Here is a 17,553-nt window from a genome sequence, read left to right on the forward strand (position 1 = left end):
CTGCTTTTTTAATTCTTTATGTGTTTCAATTTTTGGTGTTATGTTCAAATACAATGAAATGGCTTAGATTCTCCTTAGAAGGCGATCGAGAAATAAGAGAGAGTAATTGTTTAAGATTATATGCCTATACCCACAAATGCCTTGTTTAAGCCTATTATTAAACTAGTTGGCTTAAACAAGTAGGTTTTTCCGGGTTTTTGGAAACCTGTTTAAGATTAAAAAATTTTTGAAACCTGGTTAAATTTGAAGACATTGAAATATTATCTCTTATTCTTATTCCTACTAAATCTTTTTAGCTTAAAGACAAGAAATAACTCAAGTAAGAGATAAATAAATAACTAATTAAACCATCAATCAATCATAACATAATATGATAATAATATCATAACCATTAACCAATCAAATTTCAAGCCAAGGTCTTACGTTCTTGAAATTAAAAGTTCAGAGTTCAAACTTCAAAAAATCAAACCATGAAATAGGATAACCTTTACTAATCAAAGTCCATACTCTATAATGACACTTTCTGCCCTATGTCTCCCTCCCTTTTTATTTTTTCAACCAAAAAAAAAAATGCTAAACGGGAGGATACGGGCAGCCTGTGCCTATACCCGTAGTTCGTCTATTTATTATTGAAACTTGCCCGTTTATTTTATTTTTTCTGCGGCTCAAAAGGGTCCAATCTTTACGGGTTGCGGGCGGAATGGCCAAGTTGTGGGTTGCTTGTTCTCCCCTATCAAGAAAGAGTATGAGTCGGATCATTTGAGACTTGTACATATAACACCAACAAGAAGAGATGACTCGCACCTACATATTTAAGCCCAACAATATGAAATGTAGATGGAATATTATATTAACAGCATTTAAAATATCAATGGGATTGGGTCTAACAGAATGAGCTAGTTCCCACAACCTGATAAACTAAGGTTCAAATACCTACTAAACATTTAGTGTTTGACAGTATTTCGAACAGAATTGTCTTCAAGAAAAAGATATCTGTACCTATTGGGGGAAAATTAGCGTTTAAAATGCTTTAAGAGTAGTAAATTGTTGATCCGAGACACAACCAAATTTAAGGTCTACTTGTTTTTGTGTTTCTTGAAGTTGCATGCATGTCTCTCCCACCGGGTTTTCCGGCGAACAGATTTTTGTTTCTTTGTGAGACTTTTTTTGGGGGGGGGGTGGAAGTTGAAAGAGGAAGAGGCAGAAACGTTAAGAGATAAGGATTCACTTCCTCCGCAGAAACATGTATTGGTAGGGCTATGCATTAGAGGGAGACAGCTCAGCTAATTAACACCTTCCCACGTTACACTACAAAACATCATTTGTCAGTTAAAGCTCCTCCAAGATTCGGAATTAACAACACGACCAACTTGTCCCTCCATTTCTCTATCCTATTTCTGTACTTTCGTTCTCTTCTGATGCTGGTGTCTTCATCACTACACATTCCTTGATCAAATTTCTTCCGAATTAAGTTCTTGGTTTTCATTCATCAAGTATACTTATACAATATAAAAAGCCTTCTTGTTCTGCTGAATAGAGGCCAAAGGCACTTGTAAGAAAGTTTGTTAAGAGGAGACTAAGAAATAGTATTATCACCTAAACAATATCTCAGTATATGATTCTTATGCAGCGAAAACTTTTCTTTTCGGGTTGATTTGTTGATTTGGCATTTCTTTAGCAATGGGGTAATCAGATAATTCAAGGAAGTGCAGAAAATACTTCTTCAGTTCTTGTGAATGCGAAGCTAACAACGAGGACTTTCTCTTGTTGCTGCAACAGGAAAATCTTAAAGTTAGCATATCAGGCACATGCAGTTATAAACTTTTGTAAGCATGCAAGGGAACTTAGTGGTAGATGTTTCAGAGAAGACTTTTAATTTGATGCTATCTTCAATATGACGACTAAGGAAGGTTCTAATGAGAGACCAGCAAGAAGCAAATGCGACTATTAGTAGCGAGTGTGAGTTGAAAAGTTCTATTAAGATTTGAACACTTGAAAATAAGAGTACAAGACTGGCAAAATTAACAAAAGACTTGTTCCAAACCACACGTTTATGAGGACTTGGAGGGTTCCTTATCTTGAACAAGTTGAAGCAGGGCCAAGAGAATATTTTTTTTCAATTTCTGAGATATTTTCATCCACGAAAACCAAGTTTGCAAGACGCAAGGCACGCTGTGGAAACAAACCAATGACCAGTTCGCAAGCTGACTTGGGGGGTGTTTGTCTTATGGTGGCAATACAGTACCACTTGTTAATTATCAAACCAAGCATCAGGTTTCAGAAAATGAATTACTCAACAAGAAAAATTAGGCGTCGTTCACTCTCTCTTGGCTTTGTTTTGCTTATTAACTTCTTTCTAGGGGTGTTCATGGGACGGATCGGGACCGGGACAGGCCCGTCCCGGTTCCGTCCCGATGAACAGTAACGAGACAGATTTTCTGTCCCGTGTTCCGGCCCGTCCCGGGGTTGTCCCAGTCCCGGTCGGGACAGGACGGATCCGAGACGGGATCGGGACCGGGACGTCCCGAAATAATTTTATTTTTAATTTTGTTTAATTTTGTTTAATTTTTTTTAATTTTTTTAAAAAAAATCTAATTTTTTTAATTATATTTTTTTGAGCTTAAATCTTATAAAAACATCTTTTTTATTTGTTTGGGCACTCTTAAACAAAAGCTCAAAATATTACATATAATAGTTATTAAAAACTCTAAACAAAAGCTTTTAACACAATAAAAACTTACTAAAAATTCTAATCATCAATAATCTCAAATCATTAACAAATATAAAAGCTCTAAATAAATATATCCATAGTTCCATACAATAGTCTCAAATCTTAAAAAAATATGAAAAAATGATATTATATAAAAAATTAAAAAAATTAATTTTTTTTTTAAAAAAAGGAACCGGGACGGGACGACCCTGTCCCGTGTCCCGTCCGGTCCCGGTCCCTTTTTTGTCCCGTCCCGGTTTGTCCCGTCCCGAAAAATTTCGGGACGGATCCGTCCCGTCCCAATAAGATCGGGACCGGAACGGGCCGACCGGGACGGGCCGGCCTTGAACACCCCTACTTCTTTCTGCATATTCACTTTTTTTCAAAAAAAAATAAATTTCTAGAGAAAATATAATATAAATTTAAATTATGAATTAAAAGCAAGGTGAACTCCTAATTATTTATTGGAGAGATTTAGTTAACAAAATGGCTATTTTAATTTGGGGGAAAAAACTAGAGACTAAAGTAAGGCGGCAGATCGCTTGGGATAGCTGAGAAAATATCAAAGGGTTTGCATCATGTCAAGATATTTCAACTATCTATTGTTAACAAACGACTTGTCTAGTTTTTTCTTGGAACAATTTCGTTATTAATCTCGAGGATAGTCTAACATGGTAAACTTGGAATGAGTGGATGACCAAACAACAAAAGTTACAGCCAAACAGTATGTTTTATGAATCAGAATGATCCTCATTCTCATGTTGGAGACAAACCATTTAAACAGGTTAGGCAGTTAACCGTTAAAAATCGAAGCTTCAGGTAACTTTTGGTGGGTCTTAAACTTTCCATGAGATAGGAAAGGAGGAGCTGAGCTGGGAACACGTCAACGAAAAAGGAAGAAGAAGAAGAAAATCTCATTCCAAATGTGAGCCCAATGGCTTTGATTTTTTGCGCTTTTTCACTTTTGAATCAGACCCCACCAGGTTTGTCCACTTCAATTCTCAAATTAGACCGTTTCTTTCCTATAAAATAAGGCTTTCCATGTTGAGTAATTCCCTACATGCTGCCTTCATCTTCCCCTGCAAACACAAAAATGGCTTTAGCTTTTCGTTCTTCAATTTCTTTCATCAACCAGAAAGAACCCAAAACTTCCGACGTCGTCGTCTCTGCTTCAGTCTCCTTCGCCAAAATAAAGCCATCGCTCCGCCTGCGAGCCATGCACTCAAACTCGACGCCCGAATCACAGGCCAAACGGCACAGTGATCATCATCATCAACACCATGCGAGGAGGACGAAGGAGAAGTGGGAGAAAGTACACGCGCCGTCGTCTGTGCATGGTCACAATCACGACCACAAGGAGTGGATGAAGGTGCCCGTGTTCGTGATGCTGCCGTTAGACACCGTGACAATGGGAGGGACTTTGAATAAGGCAAAAGCGATGAATGCGAGTTTGATGGCCCTCAAGAGCGCAGGAGTTGAAGGAGTGATGGTGGATGCTTGGTGGGGTTTGGTGGAAAAAGATGGCCCTTTGAATTATAATTGGGATGCTTATATTGAGCTCGCCAACATGGTGCAGAAACATGGCTTAAAGCTTCAGGTGGTCATGTCTTTCCATCAGTGTGGAGGCAATGTCGGAGACACCTGCAGGTATGTCTGTCTGTGTCGCACTTCAATTATTTTCGTGAAAATATGAGTACAACTGTCGGGGGAAAACATGAAACGAAGCAGAGTTGGGAGATTATATATTTCTCTAAATTGAAGCATAAATGTGATGATTGTGTGTTTCAGCATCCCTTTACCGCCATGGGTGCTTGAAGAAATCAGCAAGAACGCGGACCTGGTTTACACGGACAAATCAGGGAGGAGGAATCCTGAGTATATCTCGTTAGGCTGCGACTCACTGCCCGTGTTAAGAGGAAGGACGCCTGTTCAGGTCTATAGTGATTACATGAGGAGCTTCCGCGACACTTTTAGAGATCACTTGGGCACTGTTATTGTGGTAAGTTGCACAATTTCTTCTTCTGCTACGATTTTGGAATCAATGGGGAATTTGTGCTTGCTTTCTCCATGTTATCGTATTAACTATACATGCTGTTATAGAAGAGATTGATTTTTAGATGCTGGTGGGCCGCCGCCGCCAGCAGCATTAGAGTTGGATTATATTCTCAAGTCAAATTGTAGTCTTAAAATGGGTCTTTCATCCTTTTAAATTCTAAAATTAGAGTGTGTTTGATAGGCAGCCCATTTAAATTCTAATACCACAACACTCTTTTTCAGGAAGTTCAAGTGGGAATGGGTCCTTGTGGGGAGCTGCGATATCCATCTTACCCAGAAAGCAACGGAACTTGGAGGTTTCCAGGAATAGGGGAATTTCAATGCTATGACAAGGTAATTCACGAATTTTCGAATAATCTTTCTAAACAAGGGCTCAAATTATAGTTCTGACATTCTTTGTCATCACAAGATATAATTTCAAAAAAATATGTATCTCAGTAACTAAAATGATCAGTTTGTCACAACTCATACAGTATATGCGAGCATCTTTGGAAGCATCAGCAGAGGCCATCGGAAAGAAAGAATGGGGAAGAAGCGGACCGCATGACGCTGGCCACTACAATCAATTCCCAGAGGAGACTGGATTCTTCAAAAGGGACGGAACGTGGAACACCGAGTACGGACACTTCTTCTTGGACTGGTACTCCACCAAACTGCTCCAACATGGCGACGTGATCCTCGCATCTGCCAGTGAAATTTTCCAACATTGTGGGGTCAAACTTTCCGGGAAAATTGCCGGAATCCACTGGCATTACAGATCAAGGTCGCATGCTTCTGAGCTAAATGCTGGATACTACAACACTAGATTCCGTGACGGCTATCTACCAATAGCAAGAATGCTGGCAAAACATAGGGTTGTGTTCAATTTCACCTGCATGGAAATGAGAGACAGAGAGCAGCCAGAACATGCAAATTGCTCACCAGAAGGGTTAGTTCATCAAGTGAAGATGGCAACTAAGGAAGCTGGAGTAGAACTTGCTGGTGAGAATGCACTGGAGAGATATGATGCACATTCCTATGCTCAAGTCTTGGCAACAAGCAGATCAGACTCGGGCAATGGATTGGCTGCATTTACATACCTTAGAATGAATAAGAAGCTGTTCGAAGGAGATAATTGGAGACACCTCGTGGACTTCGTGAGAAGCATGTCTGAAGACGGTCGGAGACACGGACTTCCACATTGTGATTCCATTGGGACGGACCTGTACGTCGGTCATATAAAAGGCACTAAGAAGAAACAATATCAAGATCAACACGTTGCTCTTGTGTGAATATTTACGGAGGCATGTTCAGGCGCCGTGGGGTATATATATCTTTTAAGAGTACACAGTAAGATGTTACGGAAACAAAATCATAAAAAGACAGAGAAACAGAGAAAAGTGGAAAAGTTGTGACACGAATACAGAACTGTGGCATCCGTGTTGTGCCATGCCAAAACCTGCGATGGTGGAGAAGAAATTATTTTGTTCATGTCATGTATATAAGTCCAGTGTCATTGGATAAAACCTTTATACCTAAATATCCACTGCATACTGATATCGTACTTTATTCGCGATGTCGGTTGTTTGGGAGAGACACCCAGGGGGCCACGAAACTCATTATATACAACAAACACTTCACTTCTGTCATAGAATAAGAGCATGTTGTGTTTTCTTGTTTATAGTTAAAAGCACCAACTTCTCTCTTAAGTATATCAGTGCTATAGACTAGCACAATTCTCACCTGGAGAAAAACATAGTCCATATTCCTAAAATAATCTTTCATACTGCAATGCATGAACCTTTGATGTCACGATGAAGCCAATATGTAGTTTCCTGGAAATATAATTCTGCAAATTCGGAAAACTATTCACATTGATCATCAACACTTACTAAAGAGATCTCGGATTATTACCGCAAGGTTAAACTGCTCAATGATCAGCGTCTAAATCATAAATTGGAAGTTACATATTCGATTCTCTATACTTTCAAATTGCTTTGATCATCCATAAAGTACTCGTACAATCTAAAAACAAGAAGAAATGTTCAAAAACATTGAGGTAAATAAACTGCTTTTCTCAGAATGAAGTAATTCGTGCGAGCCAAAGACAGCAAGAGCGAAAAAAGGCGGTAACATATCTTGTCGATAAGCCAAGAAGTTCACACGGAGAGAAGCCTTATTTTCTGTAGTTACTGATAGAATGACGCCAAGAATCAAGGATTTATGCAGCCGCATTTCACGAATAGAAATCATTAAAACTCAACATATAGAGCTGTGCGTATTCAATAAGTTAGCGTATTCTCCCACAGTTAAATGTGAAACATTCAACCCCTACATTTAACACTACTTACAATATTGTCAAGGCAGAGGTCCAGTGTATTTTGAAAGCACACAAAGTACAAACCAAGACTTGTGCGGAATCTAAAGACTACGGGAAATAGACTTATGCCCAGATAAGAATTGCAAAGTCTTTCAAAATTAGCCAAGGAGTGTATGAAACATGCCGCTGAACATGATCCAGGAATCGCCTCGTAACCAGCCAACTCATCAAAGTCGTTCACATCGCTATACCCTGCTTCGACATTGCATAAAAATGAGTCAACACGAAGCTTATTCATCAAAGGACAAGTGCCAAATGATAATTGTGCATGAAAAGGCTACAAGCCTACAGTAGGAAAATAGTCTGCCGTATCTACAAACAGTTAACTTTGTATTGAATTGCGCAAATCGCAAATCAATTAGAAGTGAGATCGAATTCAATGGGCACTGGAAACAAGGAAGTCCAAAAGCGAGACCACGAAGAGAGACGAGAACTACCGATTCAAGAATGAGAACCGGAGGAAGGGTTTCCCCGACGGAGATCTTCGATTAAGTCACCAAGCTCTTTGCGAGAGGACTCTCTGCCGAACATGAAACCGTACCTGATGCAGAGAATTAATGAGAATGAAGAATCCTAATACAAAAGGAGAAAAGGGGGGGAAGATAGTCACCAAAACGAGATCGCAGAGAAAATGCCAGCGGTGGCCACAGTCTGAATGAGAGTGAAGCTCTTCTGAGTCTTCTCCATTTCAGCTGAACAGAATTCTTCACATCATTTCAGGTTTCAGTACCCGCTTTGACAGTTGCGACTCCTGCTCTGGAACGGAGCCGCTCTCAATTAAGGCCTAGAAAAATATCGGAGGCCCAAAATTGATGAATAAACCTTGTTCGGCGAACTGGATTAGAAATATGGGCTTAGGCACTCACTTCCTACAAAAAGAGAAAAATCACTGTAAGACCCGACCCAAAAATTCTATAACATTTGAGAAACATGCAATCATAAGTTGGCACGTGAAAAAAAAAAAAACAGGTTTTGATTGCTTACTTGTTATTAAAAGTTTTTAAAATATTATGATATTTTTAGATTTTAGATTTTATATTAATATTAATTAAAGTAAAAGTTTCAATACTTGTTAAATAAATATCGGCCAAAAAGCATAAAGAAAATCTGATCCGACGGTCACACGGTTGTAATCACTAATCACCGTAGCCTCATTCGTCAACGTTGCTTCCAATTATTAGTATTGTCAATTGTCCACACTCTACCATCACTTTGCCTTATTTCTAGTCGGCTCAAAATATGTATTATTAGTTTCATTCAAGTCAATGCCAGCAAGTCCTCTTGACGTTGCCATACCCATTTCTTTCAAAACTACGCCTCACAAACAAAACCATTATTAATAATTTAATCTGTTGAACTTCCACTAGTCAAAAGTCAAAGCACTTAATATAATAAGAAAACTTCATTAATTATTCTTCAAGTTCCCACTGGGGAAACCAAAAAAAAAGAAAAAACTGTTTACAGGAGGTTGAATTAGAGAACCCCATGGCAAAGGGGCCCAAAAAAATATGGAAATAAATGACCCCTCCTAAAGTATCTCCAGCTGGCAGCCGCAATAGAATACGCGCTTCTAACACTTTTTTTTGCCCCGGAGTCGGCCAACTGAGTACATTTCTTCCTTCTTACCCATTCCCTGAAGGCTGAAATTGGGTATAGACTTCCTCAGTGTTCTAGGAACAGATGGCAGCTTCTCATTCACCACACAGCCAAATAAAAGAGAAAAATTGCAGCATTTCGATTATTGACCTGATGCTGTGGAAACTAAGTTCGGTATAGATACCTATTAGACGAGACAGCCTTCCCTTCATTGCGCTGATGATGATATGTTCCCAATATGCGTTGAAAGCTAGTTTTGGATAAAGACGGGACCTGGCTTCGTGGGACCAGATGACCAGAAAACGCATTCAACTTACGCATGACATGAGCTAAGAGTTACACTATTTGCTTTTTGGAACCAATTTAGAAGCCCTTTTTGAAGTTTCTGAATACTGCAATGCTTGCTTCAAGCTTTCCACTACCTGACTCATAGATGGCCTTTCTTCCGGTCTCTTGTTTAAGCATCTGTCTGCCAACTTGGCTACCTTCCGAGCAGCACCATGCGAATAATCATTTCTGAGTCGAGGGTCCATTATCACGCTGAACCTCCCACTATCAGCAGGATACTGCTTGACCCAATCTAGAAGCTTCTGTTCTTTCGGTCGCCTTCTATCCAATGCTTGCCTCCCTGTAAGTATCTCATACAATACCACACCAAAACTCCATATATCACTCTGAACTTTGAGGTGGCCTGTTTCTATATATTCTGGGGCAGCATATCCATATGTCCCCACCACCTGACAACAAGCATAAGACACAAACGTCGGTAGTGTCAGCTCAAATAATTTTAAAGAATGTCAAAACAAAGCTGCTTTTTTTTTTTTGGTCAAAAGAAACAAAGCTGCTCTATTTTGACTTGGTAATACAAGGTTCAATCCACCATCCACCTACCGCAGTGGACACGTGAGTCTGGTCACCACTTGGACCTTCCCTAGCAAGACCAAAATCCGAAAGCTTTGGATGGAAGTTCGTGTCCAATAAAACATTGGAAGATTTGAAATCTCGGTATATTACCTACCAAATAAACAATCAAGAAGATTATCAACAAAAGTAGGGGTTTGAATGCCCAATTCACAGATACGAAACGTTATAAGGATGAAGTACCTGAATCTCTAATTCCTCGTGTAGATAAAGTAATCCTTGGGCAGCACCGAGCATGATCTGCAATCTCATTTTCCACGGCAAGGTGGGGAAAGCCCGTCCGAAAAGGTGATCCTCCAGGCTCCCGTTGGGCATGAACTCATAAACTAACACCCGTTGGATTCCTCTTTCTCCCATCTTGAGAGAAGTATCCTAATAGTTTCACCAAATTTGGGTGATTAACAATGCCCAGAAATTGGACCTCTGCCAGCCATTGTTTATGCCCCTTAACAAGAAAGAAGACTACATTCAGAAAGAGATATAGCTAATGCAGATATTATTACAATGTGCAAGTGTCATGATAATTCAGATTTAGACACTCAACAATTGGATATGATTAGCAGATAAACCATAATATAAATTCTGTAGATGGCACCGATATAATAATGTATATGTCAACTACAATATTTCTTATGCTCAACAAATATTACTAATATGGATTGTTATAGTTCTTGACACGTGAAGGAAGAAACAATTGGGTTTCAAAGTTCCCAATTAACTTCTTTTAGTACACCTCTTCAAAACTGCTTAGCCCAGAAAAATTTACTAAATATAAAACACGAACAATGTCCTCTCTATCTAATAACTATCAGCCTAGGCCAATTTAACTGTCAGCTACTGGAGCAGATAAGAGTTACTCACTGCAGAAAACAATTGGAGAAAGTAAAAATAAAGAAAGAGGATTAGACAAGAACAAAGCCGCAGAAGCCGGTATACCTGAAAACCACGGGTGTTAAGGCTTTTTATCGCAATACAATAATGACACCTCGACCATCTTGAGGCCTGATCGTACCTTTATAAACGCTCCCGAAACCCCCTTCTCCAATCTTCAGCCTCCTATTGAAATCATTCGTGGCCTCCCTGAGCTCTTGCAAAGTGAAAACTCTCAAATTGTGCTCTTTCTCTTTGTACAATTCTGTTATTGTTTTCGGTGATGGCAGCGAACTCGTTGAAGTCACTGCCTGATTTGAACCCGGATGATTCTTGTGTGATTGTTTCTTCTTCTTTCTGAGGAGGAGGACTTCGATCCTCTTTTAAATTTGAACAAGAAGCACTTCATTTTCTAAACATTCATTTAGCGATGTTCCCGATTAAGGAATGTTATCGCCGACTCTAAATTTTCACACTAAACGAACAGGGTTTTTCCAACGAAAGGAAGATTCACAGGCTGGAAAGAAGAAAGCTGAGAGGCTGAGGAGGAAGGGATTCAGAGCAGAGAATTAGATGGGAAACAGAGTTGAAAAAACGATACGTAAAAAGAGAATGATAATGCATTGAAGATGGAAATTCAGTGGGAATAAAAGCAGAAACAAGCTGGTCAATAAAAAAACAGCCGAACCTAGAGAAACTGAGAATTCCCGAAATTCAAACACATGAGTTGCGTGAAGTGGAAGGAATTGAATAATTATTGGAATAAGGATTAATTTAGAGAAAGGGAAAGCCCCGAAAGAGATGAGAAGCTGCGGAAGATAGCCACAGCGTTCAGGGAAGGAATATAGGGAAGCGAGACCCAATTTTTTCTCCCAGAGACTACATATAAATAAAAGAGATTTTTCAAACCTGGAGCTTCGAAGATGAGGCAGCGTCAATGGCAATTCAACGGACTGCTCTTAATGAGGTGCCACGCCACACGCACAGCACCCTTCCGGGGGTGACATTGACTTAACCATCCCTTTCCTTTTTTCTTTTTTTTCCCTTTTTTTTTTGGCCGACCTTAACCATCCCTTTCTTTCTTCTTCTTTTGAAACTTGAAGCTTTTTTTTTTTTTTTAATGGGATTCTCCCTAGTTAATAATCCCTCATTGCTTTTTATATAAAATAAACATCAAGATAAAAATAGATAAATCCAGTTGCAAGTTATAAATATATCACAGAGGACTATATTTTTAAAAATAACCTTGTTTAATGATTATCTTAAGGAATTGAATAGTGGCTTATAAATGAGATATCATCTCTTTTTTTAAATAACGACATAAGTAAACACTTTTAATAAATATCATAGATAAACAAAGAATTTTTTTCTTAATAAATAGTGTTCATTCAAGCAAAACGTTAAATCCGGCTGGCTTTGAAGTTTGGATGAAATTTAATATGACTATATTAAAGATATTAATTATATAAATACTTCTACTAGATTAAAATTACCTACCACACTAAAATAAAACGTTCAAAAAGCTAATTATGTGTTGCGGAAAAGAAAAATTAAACTACGTAATCATGTAATCAGACATTTTTGAATGAAATTTAAACACTTCTCTAAAAAATATTATCTTACTAAGGGAGTGTTTGGATGAGTTCATAAGTGTTTTTTTAAAAGTATTTTTTCGTAAATCGAAATAAACCCATCCACATATTTACTTTGTAGACTGTAAAATCAAAATCATAGTTTTGTTTCTATCCAAATACTTCTTAAAACTGAAAAGTCTAGCACCCATCATCTTTGGCTCACTAACAAATTTATAGAACTTAAGAGGTGTTTGGTTATCTCAAAAACACTTTTTAAAAATGTTTGTATGCAAGTCGAATAAAGAAAATTATTAAGTTAGCAGAATACTAGATGATTCTTCAATGAATAAGAAAATGCTAAGAAAACAGAAGCGCACACAGATGAACCTTCGTCCCCGTTTTACTAGTTCCCATTGCTCTCGTGCGGGGCAGAACGTTGGAAAGACAAGCAAGTAGGAAAAAAAAACTCTCAGTTAATTTATTCAGTCGAGTAAAAGTCAAGAAAAGGGAGGTACCCATTAGAGAAACAAAAGACAAAAGTGGTACTAAAGACAAACCACTTGGTCAGACAATGGTTTTGTGGGAAGTCAAGAGTGTGGGAATAGACTGTTCTGGTTTTTATGGTTTGACAATTCACAGCTTCATGTTCCCACGAAGTTGTGTTGTATTGTCCAATGATGAATGAGGACCCCCAATTCGATTCGGATTCTTGTGAAGCCACCGCGATCATCGGCACCTACCACATTGGTGATTTGGAGATTTGGATCATTACCGACCTCCATTAGCATGTGAAGATCATTAGAAAGAAACCTCTTTGTTAGCAGCACCGAATACTAAAATTTTCGAGGTGAAAAAGAGACGGATAAGTTAAATTGACGCACTCAGGAGAATTTCATTGTTTGGCCACCAATCTCAGCTACCTAGTTTGAAATAGAAAACCATCCGAACGTGGCCATACAGCTTCTTTTAACATTCTCCCATGTCGTATTGGGCTAAAAAAGTGGGTTTGTTGCTTGTTTCATGACTCTTTGCGGGATTATTATGTTCACAAACTTTAGGGCAATTCCGCTGTAGCTGCACTTACGTTTTAAAATAAATATAACGCTAGTGCGTTTGAGACTATGATAGATTTCAATATGATATTAAATACACTCTCAGGTGAGGTCTCAGTGACAACCCCCCCCCCCCAAATTAAAAAAACTAAAGAAAAGGTTTTTTTTTTTTTTAACATCTTCCCAGGAACAACTATAGCTCCACACTGAAAATCTATGCCTTTAACAACTTTTTTTTCAAAAAAAAAAAAATCCAGATACTACGGGTAATACTATCTGTGGGCTCACCAAACAAAATATATATAATAATAGAATAAATTCTTTGTCCAATAAAAAATAATTGAACAAATTCCCTCAATGGAAATGACACTGCTAGCTTGTCATAGAAAACCGACAGCATGCATAAAAATACATCTAAGAATCAATCACGTCAGCTCATTTTGGCTATTCCTGTGACCCGGTAGCTCCATAGAAAATTTTCCCCATTCAATGAATAATTAATCATGAAACCCTGTAACCACACTAAAGGAGAGCCTGGTCCATCATTCTCAGGTCAGCCAATCTCTATAGAAAATTACGAAACAACACGTCCAATGCAAAAGCAACTGAGCAAGCTCTGTCATGTAAAAACAGCTGCAGCCAACCTCATCACCGTCAAAGCAAAGAACAGGCAAACTAATCGGATGAGCTCATAACTCACACACTAAATCGTAGCTCAACTATGATCCCAAAGTAACTTCCGGGTCTGGGCTGGGGGTGCTAATCCTGGAATATCCCGAATGTCCTTGTTGTTTGGGTGCACGATCTGAAATTTGAAAAAACAGCTACTTATGTACGTTGTCATCTTATTGCTGCTGGATAATTTAAACCACAGTGTTTGGTGGCGGAATTGACTCGATATTGACACTACATGCATTTTTTATTAGGTCGTGATGTGTATATAAAATGACCATAATCTGACAGAAATTTCTTATCACCATCTATTGAAAAATCACAAGATTCAGTAGCTCACAAATGAACATTTTTCGAATACAAACATATTAGCAGCTATAATTTCTTGTTATTGCAACTATATGTTTGCTATTGCTAACAGTTTCTAACTTCTTTCAAATTTATCACATGGCTGCATGGATTAGTTATTCAGAAACAGTGGCACAGAAGCGAACATTTTCAGTAAAACACACACATGAAGGGAAATCAAGGGCTGTCAGGCAAGAAACTGGAAAGCACAAGCACCTGGTTAATTACAGTTAACCAATTGCTTCCCCTATTTGTAAACAAATTATCTAAGCTAAATTTATTCACCGTGAAATGCCAAAAAAAGAAAAAAAAGGAAAACCAAGAATAAGAAGTCAGATAAAATCATACGGAAGAAAACTAACTCTTACCTTTACAATAATGATAGCTATTACTCCTCCAATCACAATAAGAACCAGTAATGCCATAATACACTTGTCAGTAGCACCCTATTGTAAAACTCCGGCATGTTAACCAATAGCAAATAAATATACTTCAAATATTACAATGCAACCGGGGGATAACGTAGAAATTGACCTGCCTACCGATTTCCTTCACCAATTTAGTTGCTCTCTTTATGGAGAAATGGATAGAATCCAGCTCATTGACGATTCTGCTCATTTGTTCCGTCTAAAAATAGAAGAGATTGCTGTCCTTAGTACCATAACAACTTAAAGTATTCTGTTTCTTCTTCACCTTTTTTTTGGCTACATTGGAAGAGTTTGAATTCTAGACATACCCCATCCCACCCTTCTATTTTTTATTTGATTCCAATTTCTTCTGTTCTTTTTTTGGGAAGGGGGCATAACAAGCATGCACATACCTGAGCCTTAAGAGCTGCATTAGTCTCAACCCCGACATTTATTGTCTCTTCAACAACCTATTAATAGAGTGATTGACAGAAATCAACGTGATGCCAAATTATCAGCCGGAGGTATTCAAACAGAAAGGATTGTAAATAAATATGTATATAGATTCAGCCAATTTCTGTAATAAGAAGGAACGCCGTTGGGTTGGATGATCCCTCAGAAGTGATATATGTAACTACCCATTAAGTGAATAGTGGACATGAAATTTGATGTGTAATGTTCTCTCTCGCCAAACAAACCCTCATTTAATGGATTGGCAAATTAGCATCATTTACTACGACCGGTTCAACCAACTTTCCCAGACAAAGCAAACTCAGTTTACTAAAGTCTCAATTGACCTAGTTTTTATGACGCAACTGTTATTCAAGATATTAGACCTACCTTCTTTCCCCTCTCAATGGCTTGATCTGTCTCGTCCATCATCCGATTCCCCCTATCAATCAGCTGTTCATTTGTCATTGCTGTAAAGAAGAAGTTTCTTACATTATAAAACTCCACATAAAGAACAACATATTTCACGAAGTAGGCATGATCAGTAATGCAAATATCAACATAGAATGTTGTGGGAGGCATGACCATTTTTCCCCACTCTCGTTATCACTGGAATAATTATACCCTCAACTCACAAATTTTCCAAAACATCTAGGATTCTCTGCTTCTCCGATGACCGAAACAGCATAAGTTTCTACTAGAATCTAGAGATATTGATTTTTCAGAAATAATCAATACAACTACGAATTATAAAGTAACAGAACAAGAACCAGAGGATTTATATAAAATAAGACAATTAAGGAGACAAATATGCAATGGTTAAAAGACACAATAACATAGTCAATCACTAGTTCCACATGGTTTAACAGATTAATCATGAACTTTCATTTATATGGATATCAAAGACAGGATATATGACTATTACAACAACAATAACAATGAGCCTTATCCCACTAGATGGGTTGACTATATGAATCGCATGACGTCATTGTGCTCTCAACACAAGTCTAGTCTAGATATGTTATTGACCAGAATGTCTTGTTTAATGATTTTATTGAGCGTTCTTCTTGTTCTTCTTCTTCTTCTGCCTTTTTTAGTAGCATCAAAACTATCTAACCTAAGTGAACCTCATGGAAAAATAGCATAGGTTAGAGAAGCTTATATGCTTACAGGAAGCTAGCAAGACATTTTCTTCTGCATAGCCTTCATTAGGCCCCTCGAAGAGCTGAATTCGCTTATTCTTCAATATCTGTGGCATATCTGCATTGCAACCAACACTATAGGCTAAATGGTCCATGATATCAACATATGCAACCTACTCGTATTAGAACACAGATAACATAAAAAAGACATTTTGACAAAGTTAGATCGTGAATGATATGAACTACAGAGTCCATGCCTGTCCAACAGACCACATCAACTACTAGCATATGTTAACTTACTGCTTTTTAAGAGCAACATATGAATTTAACTCTTTGATCTGCAACAAAAATTGCAATTACTTATCAGTGAGGTTGAAGAATGTTAATGATAATCATCAGGACCAAGAGGCCCACCGGGGGGGGGGGGGGGAGTTACCAATTTTAGGAACTAACATAAGGATATCATATAGGTCTCAGAAGTTAACATCTTACCATGGACTGCTTTTTCTCATTCAGCATTTTGTTGGTTTCCCTATCATTTCTGCCCTCCAGAGCCTTAACTTTCTGCATCAAACTCTTTTATAAGCCTGAGAAAATAGAGCCAGTCAGCCAATAAAACATATTAATATACACCATGCCCTTCAGAATAGAGATCAAAACCTCAATTCTTAGTTGTGGCAGCTCATGATCGGCTTCCAAAACCAGTGGTTTTCAGTAAAATGGCAGTAATAATATCTTGAAAGTAAGAAAATGGTTTTTTATGGACAATCTGCGCTGCGGCTGCGTTTATTGACATAAGCAAGCTACGCAGGGCTGGTCTGGCTGGTTTATATTCCTATATAATCATAGACATTCCTGAACTACCATAAGCGCGAATAGCTGTGGTTGTTGCACCCACTTGCCAATTAAATAGCCCCAGCTTCCCTCTTCTCAACTTCGTATCTGTCCTATCCTCTCTAGATCTTTTTTCAAATTTCCCTTGCACTAATGGAAGCAATACGAAAAATAGAAAATAATGTAATAATCGCCAACATACCGCTTGCAGTCTCGCATTTTATCAGTCAACTCTTCCAGCTGCCTGCTCTGCCTATTTGAATCCTTAATCTTCTCCAATTTCTGAAATCCATTTCTGTACGGATACACTGCAACTATTCAGTACCAACATATAACAGCCGCAGTTGCGTCATGATTAAACAAAGGGACTATAAGAGGTAAGATTTGAAACATTGCCAATATCAGCACCCAGGTGATGCTAGCCTCGACATTATGGCAACAGTTCAAGGAAGGCAGATTTATCTATACGACAATTTGAGAACACCAACAAGGTTTGAGATCTTTACGATAAGCGCGCGCAAATGTCGCTGATCTGTCCGTCGATCTCCGCCAGTCCCTCGCTA

General features: G+C 38.3%; 3 protein-coding genes and 1 pseudogene across 3 annotated transcripts; 1 reads left to right on the forward strand and 3 right to left on the reverse strand.

The window, feature by feature from the left end:
• The first annotated feature begins 3,760 nt into the window (after window positions 1-3,760).
• On the forward strand, window positions 3,761-6,456 carry LOC114720928 (beta-amylase 3, chloroplastic-like). The gene is made up of 4 exons (XM_028906673.1): window positions 3,761-4,357; window positions 4,499-4,709; window positions 4,988-5,098; window positions 5,239-6,456. Exons 1-4 carry the CDS (start codon window positions 3,771-3,773, stop codon window positions 6,034-6,036), a joined length of 1,707 nt encoding a protein of 568 aa, XP_028762506.1. The 5' UTR covers window positions 3,761-3,770; the 3' UTR covers window positions 6,037-6,456.
• An 864-nt stretch (window positions 6,457-7,320) lies between these two features.
• On the reverse strand, window positions 7,321-7,927 carry LOC114720929 (uncharacterized). Its single transcript, XM_028906674.1, has 2 exons — window positions 7,735-7,927; window positions 7,321-7,665 (listed from the first exon to the last, which is right to left on the reverse strand). The coding sequence occupies exons 1-2, from the start codon at window positions 7,809-7,811 to the stop codon at window positions 7,566-7,568; spliced, it is 177 nt and encodes a 58-aa protein (XP_028762507.1). The 5' UTR covers window positions 7,812-7,927; the 3' UTR covers window positions 7,321-7,565.
• Window positions 7,928-8,488: 561 nt separating this feature from the next.
• On the reverse strand, window positions 8,489-11,217 carry LOC114720925 (probable serine/threonine-protein kinase PBL19). The gene is given in 7 exon segments (XM_028906669.1): window positions 8,489-9,457; window positions 9,612-9,734; window positions 9,825-9,995; window positions 9,997-10,086; window positions 10,578-10,615; window positions 10,618-10,875; window positions 10,878-11,217. Coding segments are annotated over 7 exon segments (1,119 nt in total). The 5' UTR covers window positions 10,921-11,217; the 3' UTR covers window positions 8,489-9,061.
• Window positions 11,218-14,630: 3,413 nt separating this feature from the next.
• LOC114720935 (novel plant SNARE 11-like) lies at window positions 14,631-17,280 on the reverse strand (annotated as a pseudogene).
• Between the last annotated feature and the right edge of the window lie 273 nt (window positions 17,281-17,553).

Source organism: Neltuma alba, unplaced genomic scaffold, assembly GCF_004799145.2.
Source record: "Neltuma alba isolate B1F8T4 unplaced genomic scaffold, ASM479914v2 tig00012007_pilon, whole genome shotgun sequence".
NCBI lineage: Eukaryota > Viridiplantae > Streptophyta > Magnoliopsida > Fabales > Fabaceae > Neltuma > Neltuma alba.

What these genes read in the sequence shown, in the direction of transcription:
- LOC114720928 (XM_028906673.1), top strand. Translation starts at nt 3,771, where the DNA reads ATGCTGCCTTCATCTTCCCCTGCAAACACAAAAATGGCTTTAGCTTTT. An exon ending in AATGTCGGAGACACCTGCAG is followed by an intron (nt 4,358 to 4,498) that starts GTATGTCTGTCT and finishes TGTGTGTTTCAG; the next exon opens with CATCCCTTTACCGCCATGGG. An exon ending in AATTTCAATGCTATGACAAG is followed by an intron (nt 5,099 to 5,238) that starts GTAATTCACGAA and finishes CAACTCATACAG; the next exon opens with TATATGCGAGCATCTTTGGA.
- LOC114720929 (XM_028906674.1), bottom strand. Translation starts at nt 7,811, where the DNA reads ATGGAGAAGACTCAGAAGAGCTTCACTCTCATTCAGACTGTGGCCACC. An exon ending in TTCTCTGCGATCTCGTTTTG is followed by an intron (nt 7,666 to 7,734) that starts GTGACTATCTTC and finishes TCTCTGCATCAG; the next exon opens with GTACGGTTTCATGTTCGGCA.